The sequence below is a fragment of the Hemitrygon akajei genome, chromosome 21 (genome assembly GCF_048418815.1).
Source record: "Hemitrygon akajei chromosome 21, sHemAka1.3, whole genome shotgun sequence".
In the NCBI taxonomy this organism is placed as follows: domain Eukaryota; kingdom Metazoa; phylum Chordata; class Chondrichthyes; order Myliobatiformes; family Dasyatidae; genus Hemitrygon; species Hemitrygon akajei.
In genome coordinates, this window is record NC_133144.1 from 44,701,137 (window position 1) to 44,716,322 (window position 15,186).

The 15,186-nt window shown below is 40.4% G+C and overlaps 1 protein-coding gene across 2 annotated transcripts in view; it reads right to left on the reverse strand.

The window, feature by feature from the left end:
• Positions 1 to 11,446: 11,446 nt before the first annotated feature.
• The window catches only part of LOC140714261 (protein transport protein Sec24C-like), an 81,145-nt gene continuing 77,405 nt past the window's right edge, over positions 11,447 to 15,186 (reverse strand). For both annotated transcript variants that reach the window (XM_073025322.1, XM_073025320.1), the window contains 3 exons: positions 14,909 to 15,100; positions 13,956 to 14,045; positions 11,447 to 12,739 (listed from right to left, as the gene is read on the reverse strand). In XM_073025322.1, the coding sequence (XP_072881423.1) occupies positions 12,599 to 12,739; positions 13,956 to 14,045; positions 14,909 to 15,100 (423 nt within the window). In that variant the 3' untranslated portion in view covers positions 11,447 to 12,598. The remainder of the gene's footprint in view (positions 12,740 to 13,955; positions 14,046 to 14,908; positions 15,101 to 15,186) is intronic.

A 15,186-nucleotide genomic window follows, 5' to 3' on the forward strand; every position in this document is an offset into this window, starting at 1 on the left:
TTGATAACCAACTTTGTGGATGACACGGAGATAAGTAGAAGGGCAGGTTGTGTTGAGGAAGCAGGGTGTCCACAGAAGAACAGATTGGTAGAATGGGCAAGGAAATGGCAGATTGAATATAGTGTAGAGTGCATGGTCATGTACTCTGCTAGAAGGAATAAAGGTGTGGACTATTTTCTAAATGGGGAGAAAATTCAAAAGTCAGAGCTGCAAAGGACTTGGGATTTAGGATTCTCTAAAGGTTAATTTTCAGGTTGATCAATAGTAAGGAAGGCAAATTCATTGTTAGCATTCATTTCAAGAAGACTAGAATGTAAAAGCAATGATGTAATGCTAAAGCTTTACAAGGCATTGGTCAGATTATACTTAAGAGTATTGTAAGTAATTTTCAGCACATTATCTAAGAGTTGACATTGGAGGGGATCCAGTGGAGGTTCATGAGAATGATCCCAGGAATGAAAGGGTTAATATACAAGGAGCATTTGATAGTTCCAGGCCTGCACCTGTGGATTTTAGAAGAATGAGGGGGAATCTCATTGAAGCCCATTGAATAATGAAAGGCCTAGACAGACTAGATGTGGAGAGGATCCTATATTAGGGGATTCTGGCCAGGTAGCACAGCCTCAGAATAGAGAGACATCCATATAGAACAGGTGAAAATTTTCCTTTAGCCAGGGGGTGGTGAATCTGTGAAATTCATTGCCACAGATAGCTGTGCAGACTAAGTCACTGGATATACTTAAGGTGGATATTGATAGGTTCTTGATTAACCAAGGCATCAAAGATTACAGGGAGAAGGTGGGAGAATGGGGTTGAGAGGGATAATCAATCAGCCACGATGGAATGGCAGAGCAGACCTGATGGGCCAACTAGCCTAATTCTGCCCCTATGTCTTATACTCTTACGTTTTAAGCTGTTCCTGAAATGTCGAGTTTGTGTCTTCAGGGTCTTGTACCACCTCTTTGATGGTAGCAATGAGAAGATTGCATGTCACAGTTGATGGTGGTCCTTAATGATGGATTAGAGATTATAAGTGCTGGAATCTGGAGCAACAAGACAAGCAGGCAGCATCTGCAGTGGGAAACGGACACTTGACACTTTGGGTGCAATGCTTTCATCTGGACTGGTATAAAGAGGTGAGGATGAGGGTTGGGGCAAGACCTGGCAAGCAGTAGGTGGATCCAGGCAAGGAGCAGTTTACTGGCAGACAGAATTATGTGGTTGAGGGAAGAATGCAAATAGTGAGAGAGGCTGGGAGGTGATAGGTGGAGACGAAGGACTGCAGATTATGGAATTTGATGAATGGAATCAAAAAAAGAGGGATGGTAGGCAGGGCAAACAGGAGGGGATTGGAGATCCAGTACAAGAGGGGGTGAGGTGGGGGGCAAGGGGAGTGAGGGGAGAGGGGAGAGTCAGAAGAAGAGCTATTTATCTGAATCTCAAGAACTAATGTCTGGTGTCCATTTCACTTTAAGATGTTGCTTGACTCAGATCCTCCAGCAGCATTTTTTGTAATGGACAGAATGTTCATCCACGTCCAACTTAAGATATCTCATTGGAATTTTAATGTAAACATTGTAACTTATATAAATTATAAGTAATGAACTCCATGAATATTTAAACCTCTTCTTTCCACCCAATCCACAAATATACTAGCACTTTCTCAAAGTTTAAATTTTTTAATAAATCCTTCTGGACACTTAATGTACAAACATTTGTCATTGTAGGAAACAAATTATGTCCCTCAGGATCATAATTTGCTGCTTGGAACATCATGCAGCATCAGGTCTTTCCTGTCTGATCTCCACTTTTGGTGAATTCTATTTAAGCAAATTGTGTCAAATTTTTGCAAGTTCAGCAATCATTACATCTGTTCTCCTTTTAAATTCATCAAATACTATGTGCAATGCTTACATTTTAAAATATAACTAAATTGAACATTGATGAATATTCAGCAGAGTGAATCATTCGATTTGCGTGCAGTTTGCATTCTCAGGTTTTTAAGAAAAACATGGCCCTTCTTGTTGTAGGCTCAATTTTACCTTTAAGATCATGCAGGGATTAGTGTGGAGCAATTATGGGTTCACATCACAATGCTGATTTCAACTTGGAGTTAAAATTTTGCTGAGATCTGGGACTCAAAATTCTACATGGTGCTGCCTTCAAGATGACTGAAAAAGTGCAAAGGCTCTAGACTGAGTGAACTTTGAATGCCCTTGTCCGATTCAAAACCAAAAATCTACCAAGTAACCAATCTCTCTCTGCAGGGCTTCAGACAAGGAAACAAATGTTTTTCAGTAAATTGTTTTGTGATGCTAAGCATGAGAACTCTATCCATTCCTGGATTTGGCACTCATTTCAGGAAGTCCTATGGCATGAAACATGAAAATGAATAGATTTTTTTTTTGCCAAGGCCAGTTTACACAATGGTTCAGAAAGGATATTTAAATGTATTTCTATAGTAACATTAAAATTTCCTTTCTTGCCTTCTTTACATTCAGCTTCGGTGCTAGGATCTCAGTTAAAGAAAAATATTGCGTAGATCAAAAGTAATCAAGAGTGTATATTAACAGAATGGTGAAGGTAGAAATTATGTTTTCAGCAATCTACAGTGAACCTGGCTACATAATTGTTTTGTCACTAGTCATCTAGAAACCTCAACTAAATCTAGAAAGTACAAATTGTAAGAATGTAGTTCTTGGGAAATCTTGGGAATCTGGGTTTTGGTAAAACTGGCCATGAGGCTGTGGGAGACTCAAGAGATTGTAGATGCTAGAATCTAGAGTAACACAAAATGCTGGAGGAACTCAGCGGGTTAGGCATCTATGAAGGGAAATAGACAGTTAATGTTTCACGTTAAGATCCTTCATCTAGACAGAAGGGGAATTAGCTGGAATAAAAAGGGGTGGAGTAAGTGCTGGTAGTTGATAGGTGGATCCAGGCTGTAGGATTGTCATTAAATATCCAATTGGCTCAAACATAAGAAACAGAAACCTACTGGTTCAAACGTCCAGTCACACAGAAACTTTCAAACTCCCTTTGAAAAGGCTATTGGTCCACTTAAACCTCAGACGATCAGAACTGATCAAGTTCACGTGACCCTGAAAAGCAGTCCTCCTTCTTCACTCTTGCTTGTATTCAAGATAAAGCTGAATCCTTGTAGAAAGCTGAACTTTGCCAGAAACTGGAAGGAAAATCAAAATGTAAACTGCAATTACAAAAATATTCAGCTCAGCTAGTAAAATGAGAAGAAACAATGTTTTAGATCAATAAATCTTTCAGCAGAACATAAGAAGGGAATTTATTGGCTTTTGAGATCTGACCTATAGTTTTAACTATTAATTTTCCACCATGCCAGCTGCTGCAAAACCCGTCTCAATTCCATTATTGACAAAAAAGGTCAAAATAGAGCAAAATATATCAGATAACTTGAACATATGGATTAAGTACAGAAAATCAGATAAGATTTATTAAAGTATTGATGTGTTCAACATATATTTCTTTAAGCGAGAATGATGAATTTGTGTGTACACAATTATATGTTTGATAAAAAGCCACAAGCTGAAAAAAAATGGAAGAAAGAGCTTACTAATATTGTCATGATAGGTTGGATGAGTTTAATCAAAGTGCATGTCGCAGGCCATTTTTTTTTTTAAAGCAAGAGTAAAGAAGGAGGACTGCTCTTCAGGGTCACGTGAAGATGTTCACCACTTCCCGAAAAAAAATCCAGTCATCAGACAGAATGGAAAAGTCTCAGGTACCGGAAATTTTAGACAAAATGTAGGGAAGATAAAATGTTCTGTATCTGTGGAGAGTACAATTAAAGTCAGGCTTGGAAACCTGAATGCAAGGCAGGTGTGGTTGTTCATCAAAAAGAGGGCAGTCGTTGTGAGAAAAAGGAAAGTAGTGGTGAGAGAAAGACAAACCAAGTTACTTAATACTACAGAATGATCAAAACTCCAGTCATCTTCATCTAAACAATATTAATATTTCAGAAAAATGCACTTCCCCAATGATCAAACTGATGCACACCATGCTTGCTATTTATACTTCAAAAGCCTGAGGCACAATTGCTCTCAAAAGGTCTTCACTCAAAAGGGCATCAGACTCAAAAGTGCTTCAGCAGCCAGAAGAACCTACCCTGATCTAATACAGCCATGACGTATGAAACACAATTTCTCCAGCCAAGCAATGAATACTGCATCTCATGGAAACATAGAAAACCTACAGCACAATACAGGCCCTTCGGCCCACAAAGTTGTGCTGAACATGTCCCTACCTTAAAATGACAAGGCTGACCCAAAGCCCTCTATTTTTCTAAGCTCCATGTACCTATCCAAAAGTCTCTTAAAAGACTGTATTGTATATACCCCCACCACCGTTGCCGGCAGCCCATTCCACACACTCACCACTCTGTGAGTAAAAAAACTTACCCCTGACATCTCCTCTGTACCTACTCACCAGCACCTTAAACCTGTGTCCTCTTGTGGCAACCATTTCAGCCCTGGGAAAAAGCCTCTGACTATCCACACGATCAATGCCTCTTATCATCTTATACACCTCTATCAGGTCACCTCTCATCCCCTGTCACTCCAAGGAGAAAAGGCCAAGTTCACTCAACCTATTCTCATAAGGCATGCTCCCCAATCCAGGCAACATCCTTGTAAATCTCCTCTGCACCCTTTCTATAGCTTCCACATCCTTCCTGTAGTGAGGCGACCAGAACTGAGCACAGTACTCCAAGTGGGGTCTGACCAGGGTCCTGTATAGCTGCAACATTACCTCTCTGCTCCTAAATTCAATTCCACGATTGATGAAGGCCAATACACCATACTCCTTCTTAACCACAAAATCCACCTGCTCAGCTGCTTTGTGCATCCTATGGACTTGGACCCCAAGATCCCTCTGATCCTCCACACTGCCAAGAGTCTTACCATTAATACTCAAAAATACAACTGCAGATGCTGTGGATCAAAGAATACGTACACAACGCTGGAAGAACTCAGCAGGTCAGGCAGCATCCGTGAGAAAAGAGTAGCCAACGTTTCGGGCCGAGACGTTGGCTACTCTTTTTTCACGGATGCTGCCTGACCTGCTGAGTTCTTCCAGCATTGTATACGTTACCATTAATACTATATTCTGCCATCATATTTGACCTACCAAAATGAACCACTTCACACTTATCTGGGTGGAACTCCATCTGCCATTTCTCAGCCAAGTTTTGCATCCCATCAATGTCCCGCTGTAACCTCTGACAGCCCTCTACACTATCCACAACACCTCCAAACTTTGTGTTATCAGCCAACTTACTAACCCATCCCTCCACTTCCTCATCCAAGTCATTTATAAATATCACAAAGAGTAAGGGTCCCAGAACAGATCCCTGAGGCACACTAGTGGTCATCGATCTCCATGCAGAATATGACCCGTCTACAACCACCCTTTGCCTCCTGTGGGCAAGCCAGTTCTGGATCCACAAAGCAATGTCCCCTTGGATCCCATACCTCCTTACTTTCTCAATAAGCCTTGCATAGGGTACTTTATTAAATGCCTTGATGAAATCCATATACACTACACATTGATGATCTTCCTTCATCAATGTGTTTAGTCACATCCTCAAAAAATTCGATCAGGCTCATAAGGCATGACCTTCCCTTGACAATGCCATGCTGACTATTCCTAATCATATTATACCTCTCCAAAATGTTCATAAATCCTGCCTCTCAGAATCTTCTCCATCAACTTACCAACCACTGAGGTAAGACTCACTGGTTTATAATTTCCTGGGCTATCTCTACTCCCTTTCTTGAATAAAGGAACAACATCTGCAAACCTCCAATCCTTTGGAACCTCTCCCCTCCCCAATGATGATTCAAAGATCATCGCCAGAGGCTCAGCAATCTCCTCCCTCGCCTCCCACAGTAGCCTGGGGTACATCTCCTCCGGTCCCAGCGACTTATCCAACTTGATGCTTTCCAAAAGCTCCAGCACATTCTCTTTCTTACTATCTACATGCTCAATCTTCTAGATCTCTAACATTACCTAGCACTCTGTGTCGGTCCACTGGAATGCAGAATATGAGCAAGCAATGAAAACAAACTGTGATTGCATGCATCAAGAGGATGATTCCCCAGAAGTGTTCAACTTGTCTGCATGGTAGAATAGGTGGAAGTCTTTAACTTGCAAGATGCATTTCACCTCTCTTTCAGGATAGCCAAAAGCACCACATGGGTATATGCAATGTTGATTCAGTGTTAAATTTTGACAAGGAACTCAGATATCCCCCAATTTTCTTCAAGTTTACACCATGCAGGAGAGGAAAGAGACTTAGTTTAATATCTTACTTTAAAGAGCTGAACAACATCAAAAAGTGGTTGTCTTGTAATGAGAAACCTAGGCTATTAATCCAAGGATATGAGTCTGAATCTCACCTCAGCAGTTGGGGAATTTGAAAAGCTATCAGTAACTTTTTCCATAAAACTTCAGGAAATACATAGCCAAGGTGACATGCATGAAAATTTTGTTGGCATGCAGCATGCAGTGGTGCCCCTCAATTCTTTAAACCCCACGCATAAAAAAGATACATAATAATTATCTTTACTACCAAATGAAGCAGCAAATTATTATTTTTTTTTACAAACCAAGAATATTGAATTGTTTTCACAGAAAATATTTTATGCCACCTAGACAGTTGCAAGAATACGTGACGTTGCAAAATACATTTTTAAATCTTTGCAGATCCAGTGTACATGTCAGTATTTGAATAAAAATAGTTACAACAATGCTATTTAGAAATAATCTTTTAAAAGCTTAAAATCAACAATTTTTGAATAGGTTTTCTAAAATGCTTCATTTATTTCAACCTGTCTCTGTTATACTTTTATTAATAGCAATTTATGACAACATTTCATTTGCCTTCTTTACCACAGACTCAACCTGCAAATTAATCTTCTGGGAATCTTGCACAAGGACTCCTAAGGCCCTCTGTATCTCTGATGTTTGAAACTTCTATTTAGATAATAGTCTGCACTATTGTTCCTTTTACCAAAATGCATTATCATACATTTCCCAATGCTGTATTCCATCTGCCCCATTTTTGTTCATTCTTCAAATTGTCTAAGTCCTGCTGCAATCGCATTGCTTCCTCAGCACTACCTACCCCTCCAGCTACCTTCATATCATCCACAAACTTTACCACAAAGCCATCAATTCCATTATCTAAATCATTGACAAACAATATGAAAAACAGCTGCCCTAATACTGACCCCTAAAGAACACCACTAGTCACCAGCAGCCAACTAAAAAAGGCCCATTTTATTCCCACTTGCTACCTCCTGCCTGTCAGCCAGTATCTTTCCTGTAATGGCATAAGATTTTATATTGTCAACCAGCTTCATGTGTGTTATCTTATCAAACACCTTTGGAAATTCCAAGTAAATGACATCCACTGCCTCTCCTTTGTCCACGCTGCTTTTTACTTTCTCAAAGAACTCTTAACAGATTTGTCAGGCAAGATTTCCCTTTACAGAAACCATGCTGACTTTGACTTACTTTATCGTTAGTCTCCAAGTACCCCAAAACTGCATCCTTAATAATGACTCCAACACTTCCCCAATCACTGAGGTTTGGCTAGCTGGCCTATAATTTCCTTTCCTCCCTTCTTAAAGAATGGAATGACATTTGCAATCTTCCAGTCCTCCCGGACCATACCAGAATCAAGTGATTCTTAAAAGATCATGACCAATGCATCTGTCATCTCTTCAGCAACCTCTCAGGACTCTGGGATGTACTCCATATGGCTCAGGTGACTTGTCCACCTTTAGACCTTTCAGTTTGCCTAGCATTTTTTCCTCTGTAATAAGCAATGGCGCTCACTCCTGCTCCCTGACACTCTCAGACCTCTGGCACACTGCTCACGTTTTCCACAGTGAAGACTCATGCAAAGTACCCATTAAGTTAATTTGCCATTTCTTTGTCCCCCATTATTACCTCACCAACATCATTTTCCAGTGGTCCAATATCAACTCTCACTTCCCTTTTACTCTTTATGAGAAAAAAAACTTTTGTTTTGCTTTCTATTATTGGCTAGTATGCCCTCATATTTCACCTTTTCCTTTCTTATAGCTTTTTTAGTTGCCTTTTGTTGGATTTTAAAAGCTTCCCAATTACCCAACTTCCCACTCACTTTTGCTACCTTATATGCCCTTTCCTTGACTTTTATGCAGTCCTTAACTTCCTTTGTCAGCCACAGTTGTCTTCCCCTGCCATTTGAGAAATTCTTCTTCTATGGGACGTATCTATCCTGCACCTTGTGAACTATTCCCAGAAACTTTAGCCATCTCTGCTCTGCCATCATCCTCGGCAGTATTCTCCCCCAATCCAATCCATCTGGGCAAGCTCCTCAATCATACCTCTGTAATTCCAATTATTCCATTACAAAACTGATACATGTGAGTTATGCTTCTCCCTCTCAAATTGCAGTATGAATTCAAACATATCATGATCACAGCATCTTAAGGATTCCTTTACATTAAGCTCGTTAATAAGATCTGGGTTATTACACACCACCCAAACAAAGATGGCCTTTCTCCAAGTAGGCTCAAAATCCATCTCATAGGCATTCAACAAATGCCCTCTCTAGCAATTCAGCACCAGCTTGATTTTCCCTTCACTTTGCATATCAAGGCCCCTCATTACAATTGTTTCATTACCCTTATTACATGACTTTTTCAGCTCCCTTTGCAATCTTAACCCCACATCTTGGCTACTATTTGGATGCCTATGATTCCCAGAATGTTTCTTTTACCCTTGCAATTTCTTACTCCACCTACAAAGATTCAACATTCTCTGACCCTATGTCACCTCTTTCTAAAAATGTAATTCAATCTCTTACCAACAGCGCCAAACCACTACCTATGCCTTTCTACCTGTCCTTTTGATACAAAGTATGTCCTTTGAGGTAGCTCCCAACTATGGCCTTCTTTCAACCATCACAATATCCTAATTGCGTCACGAGTTCGTCTACCTTATTCCGAATGCAACACGCATTTAAACACAGCACCTTTAGGCCTGCATTCTTCACCCTTTTGAATTTTGCCTCTGTGGTAATTTATCTTTGCTTTGTCTGCCTATGTACCTAATCATTGTCTTGTACTTCCTTACATTCATGTTACACCAATCTACTTGTAAACCTGCTGGCTCATCCTGAGGAGGATGTTAGGAGAATGCAGGGTGACTTGGACAGGTTGGGTGAGTGGGCAGATGCAGTTTAATATGGATAAATGTGGTTATCCACTTTGGTGGCAAGAACAGGAAGGCAGATTACTATCTGAATGGTGTCAAGTTAGGAAAAGGGGAAGTACGAGATCTAGGTGTCCTTGTTCATCAGTCACTGAAAGTAAGCATGCAGGTACAGCAGGCAGTGAAGAAAACTAATGGCATGTTGGCCTTCATAAACAAGGAGAGTTGAATATAGGAGCAAAGAGGTCCTTCTGCAGTTGTACAGCGGCCCTGGTGAGACCACACCTGGAGTATTGCATTCAGATTTGGTCTCCAAATTTGAGGAAGGACATTCCTGCTATTGAGGGAGTGCACCGTAGGTTCACAAAGTTAATTCCTGGGATGGCGGGACTGTCATATGTTGAAAGATTGGAGCAACTAGGTTTGTATACACTGGAATTTAGGAGGAGGAGAGGGGATCTGATACAAGATATCAGAAACATATAAGATTAAGGGATTGGACACGCTAGAGGCAGGAAACATGTTCCCAATGTTGGGGGAGTCCAGAACCAGAGGCCACAGTTTAAGAATAAGGGGTAGGCCATTTAGAACGGAGTTAAGGAAAAACTTTTTCATCCGAAGAGTTGTGTATCTGTGGAATGCTCTGCCTTAGAAGGCAGTGGAGGCCAATTCTCTGGATGCTTTCAAGAAAGAGTTAGGTAGAGCTCTTGAAGATAGCAGAGTCAAGGGATATGGGGAGAAGGCAGGAATGGGGTACTGATTGTGGATGATCAGCCATGATCACAGTGAATGGTGGTGCTGGCTCTAAGGGCCAAATGGCCAACTCCTGCACCTATTGTCTATTGATTCCCATCACCCTGCCATATTAGATTAAACCACTCCCAACAGCTCTAGTAAATCTGCCCACAAGAACATTGGTCCCCCTCAGATTCAAGTGTAATCCATCCCTTTTGTACAGGTCCCACCTGTCCCAGAAGACGTCCCAATTATCCAGAAATCTGAATTCCTGCCCCCTGCTCCAATTCTTCAGCCATGCACTTATCTACCACCTCATTCTATTCCTATCCTCACTGTTGCATGGCACAGGCAGCAACCCTGAGATGACTACCCTTGAGGTCCTGCTTCTCAGCTTCCTTCCTAACTTCGTTTTTCAGTACCTCCTTCCATTTTCTACCTATGTCGTTGTTACCAATAAATACCACAACTTCGGGATGCTCACCCTCCCTTTTCAGGATATTGTGAACATATCCAGAAAACATCTCGAACCCTGGCACCGAGGAGGGAAGTAACCACCTGTGTTTCCTTTTCGCATCCACAGAATCACCTATCTGCCCATCCGACTGTACAGTCCCCTCTAATTGCTGACATCCTCTTCAATTCCCTACTGTTTGAGCCACAGGGCCAGACTCAGTGCCAGAGGCATGGCTGCAGTTACTTCCCACAAGCAGGTCCCCCACACCCCCTAACAGTTCTCAAAATGCAGGAGTACTTACTGTTGAGGGGGATGGCCACTGGGGTGCTCTCCACTATCTGACATTCCCCCTTTCCTCTCCTGACAGTCACCCATTTATCTGTCTCCTGTAGCTTTGGGGTGACTCCCTCCCTGTGGCTCCTATCTTGTCACACTGCTTCACTTTCCCTACAAGCCAAAGGTCATCGAGCTGCAGCTCCAGTTCCCTAACACTGTCTCTAAGTAGCTGCATCTCAATGTAACTGTTGCAGATGTGGCCATCAGGGAGGCTGGGAGTCTCCTGGATATTCCACATCTGACACCCAGAACAGAACACTGGCTCTGTAGACATAACCCCTATTCTCTCAAGATTCAAATAAGAAATAAAGAATGAACTTACCTACTTACCTTGCCTCCGCCTGCTCTCACTGAAGCCTTGTTGAGTCAAAGCCTTACTACTCTACCTCAGACTACTTCGATGATGACTGCTTCCACAATGACTGCTCTACGAGGTGGTACCTCTCCGATCGAAAATCTTTGGAGAACCTGCGTGGGAACACTCCTGTTGCATCTGCACAGTATCATGTCATTGGGCCCAGGGCTCTGATGTGAAGACATTAGTGCCGCAACTCTATCTGAAGTTACACATTAGACCAGCCCTTGGCCTGTATTTCTTTCAGCAACAGCTGAATCCCTCCAGTACAAACGCATCAATACGCTAACACTACAACAGAAACCCAAGAGCAGACCCAGTGAGACATTTGGAAAGAAACATATTTATTGCATCAAAAATTAATGTCCCGTTTACAACAGCACATTGTGTTTTTAATATATATATATATTTTACAGCAGGTTGCAAAAGTCAGCATGGTAAACTGATCTAATAAATAGGAATGGGAAAATACAAGGAAAAAGGCCTTGAAAAGGAATTGTGCCTTTTATCCTGGATCACTACTGTTCATCTGATTTGAAATGGACACAATACAGTAATGTACTCTCTCCGCCAAAGATTGGCATCAAATCCCATCACAAAGTCTTGCAATCACAATGCATACAATCAAAACATGAGGATGTGGTTAAAGAATTGAATTAAATCATTTTTTGTATTTGGTTGGATATTGGTTGGGACTCTAATTACAAAACAACACATTAGAGGGCATCATCAGTGACTTTAAACAGAGCAGCAGCTGAGAACGCTTACTCTCTGCTCCCTTCTCTGATTAGTTTCTAAAATCAGAAACAAAAATACAGAAAGATATGCAAACAGTTTTTAAAAATCTCTCACCCTCCCCCCCCCCCCCCCCCCCATACCCCAAAGGCCTTTCTGTACGTCAAATTTTCTAAGAATCTGCAAGGGAGCAAAATAGAATATGGAATTTAATCAAAGGTTAAGCATTCACGAGTGAATAGATAAATTATTTTCATTGACAAATCTATTCACATTTAAAGACCTAATTAACAACTAAGAAAAAAAGGCTGTGGTACAACATGAAATGATTACTATTGATGTATATAAAAATAATTTCCAGAAGTCAAACCATGTTAGCAAAGCCACAAATTGGATTTTGTTCAATTTATTGACTTGAAATCCTGTGTATTAGGAGTTTACCGTCCGTACATCCATCCACACAGCGCATTCCCTTCCACATCTCCTCATACACAAGCGACAAAGTAATACAAGTGTTGAAAAGATAGCTCTCATATAAGATTCTAAATCATATACATTATACTGTACTATTAATTCCTTACATTACATTCAGTATTAACAGGTTAGCCACACATCCATGTTACTTCCATGGCAGCTGCTGACAAACAGGGCCCTTGCTAACAGCAAGCACTGGGCCCACTGGGGAGAAGCTGGGAAACAGCTCCACCCGACCCTCTCAATCCCTGCTCTATTCTCCCAGATTAGCTGAGTAGCTGCCGTATCTCCTTGTGCATATGGCACAGAAAGTCCACGTATGAGGCTCCACCGTTTGCACTCTTGTCCTCCATGAGAAAATGCTTAAAGAGCACCTCCATCTTGTCTTCTTGCTTCACTATCAAGAGCTGTAAGAATAAGAATCAGTGTATTGATGAAGTATTTTATCAAATCTTTAAGCACAGGTCAACCAATGATGTATAAATTACAGCTAATGGAATCAGTTTGAATACTGTTCTGTGCGAAACCCACCAGCATACTTCCACTAAGTTAGATGACACAAATAGTCAATGAAATAATTCTTTTTCTGCTGGCATGGTTAATGCACAGGGTTGGGTGGGGCATGGAGAATTCTCATTTCCTCATCAAACTGAATGCAGAAGCCTTTGACCTCTACTGGAGAGGAGGAATGCCAGAGGTTAACACCTAATCCTGTGATGCAGGCTCCTCCCTGAACCTATTTCTCACAGCACTTGTGCTACCTGCGAATTTGCCACTTGTTCCTGGGGCAGGAAAAAGAGGAAGGTACCACAGTTTCTGAGAGCTGTATGGAACTGAAATCCTGATTTCTGCAGGCTTTAAGGACACAAGCTCTACTGGCAATGTGTCAAACAGATTGTGCCTATAATCTTACAAATAATTAAGGTCAAGGATCAGTAAGCAGCATTCAGATTCTTAAAGAAGCACAAGAACAATTTTAACATATTTTAATAACACAGAAATGGACCCGCATTTGTCTTGTGCACTGATCCAAGGTAAACCATTCATTGACAACTGGTTGCCTCCACTGGTCACAATAGTTGGTTATCTAAGAAATGCATACACTGAAAGAAGTTTTAAATGATGTTGCCGACACAAATATTTTATGTCCATACTTAATGAAATTTAACAAGAATATCATAAACCAAGAAAATAAAACAGGAAACCAGAGCACAAAATAGACCCTTCAAGCCTACTTGACAGTTTAATGAGATCACAGTGAATACTATCTCAATTTCATGTTCTGGTTCTCCCCATATCCCTTGATGCTGTTTGCAATCGATTTCCTCAACATTGCCCCTGGTTTAGCCACCACAGCCTTATCAAAGGCTGTCATATATGTTAACCACTCTCCAATAATTCTCTTCTTAATCCTAATAATTTTACTACCTACCTTGAGATGGTAACCCCACATTTGAAAATTTTGTGAATACGGGTCCAGTCACCATCTTCAATTTACTATTTTGACAACCCCTCCCTCATGATTTCTAAAGCACTGAACACAAGGTATTCCAAAAATAAGATCCCACTGTAGTACCCAAAATTGTTAATTAAGCACCTATATATTTCAGGACTTAACATTACCTTCATAAACCTGGGTCTCTGGGCACGAATTGCATCAACCATGGATCGTAATTTTTTGGAATATGGGTTATCTAATTGCGGCAGACTGGCCTGAAAATAAAATACATATTGAATCAGATGGCTGGCATTGCATAGAGGACAGAAATATATGGTTCACAAAACTTATCATTGAATGCACAATGAGGACATTCATCAACTTTATCATCACACTTTAGTATTTACTTTAGTAGAAACACTTTTTAAATTAAGTAGATTTAAATTTGTCTAGGAAATAACTTCATCAATAGTATATTTGGAGTTAAGCAGTTTGATTTTGCAATTGTTGAGAAATGGACTCACAGCAAATGCAGTGACAATGTAAAGCAGTTTCAATCATTACTAAATCCAGAGTTAAATATTGATGTGATAGGACAACGATCAGTTGGGAGTTGGTGCAAAGTACAGGTTATTCATACCAATGCTAAAGTTATGGCTGATGTAGCAGCTGTACTACAAAAAAAGCAATTTCCCAAATTTTAGCAAGTTCAAATTAAGGTATGCTGATCTCGAAAATTCTGATGTGCATTTATAAATTATACCCCAAAAGAGCTGTTACTGTAACAGTCAGAAACTAATCTGACTGAAAAGAAAAGCTACAATAAACAAATCAAATTTGAGACAATGCTCCTCAAATGCTCCCCAAAAGAGCTGTTACTTTAATAGTCAAAAACTCATTTGACTGAAAAGAAAAGCTACAATAAATAAATCAAATTTGAGACAATAGTCCTAACCTTCAAATAGCAACTCATCAGAATGGAGAACAAATTATTGTTACTCATTTCCAAATCATAGAATGTATAGCATAAATGTTCTGCATAGCTATTCTTGATTCACAATGAAAGATATTTAGTATTAATCAAAATTCACAGAGCAAAATATAACTGAACGAGGATTCACGTTCATCTGAAACCCACCATTCCAGAGTCAATCTGGCCAAATGATTGCACGTTAAAGATGCTCTGGATGAGGTCATGTTGTGTGTTCATTCCCACCCATATGAAGAGGTTCAAACCATTCTCCAGCAGATAGATGCCACCTTTTGATAATCGTTCCTCTGAGCAACGAATGGCCACTGGAAACTCATCACTATCAATATCCATTTTGTGCTAATGAGAAAGAGAGAGTTTTGTCACAATTGAAGTCAATTAATGTTTCAACATTTCTACCAAAAGGCAAAAGACACATTTGTGGA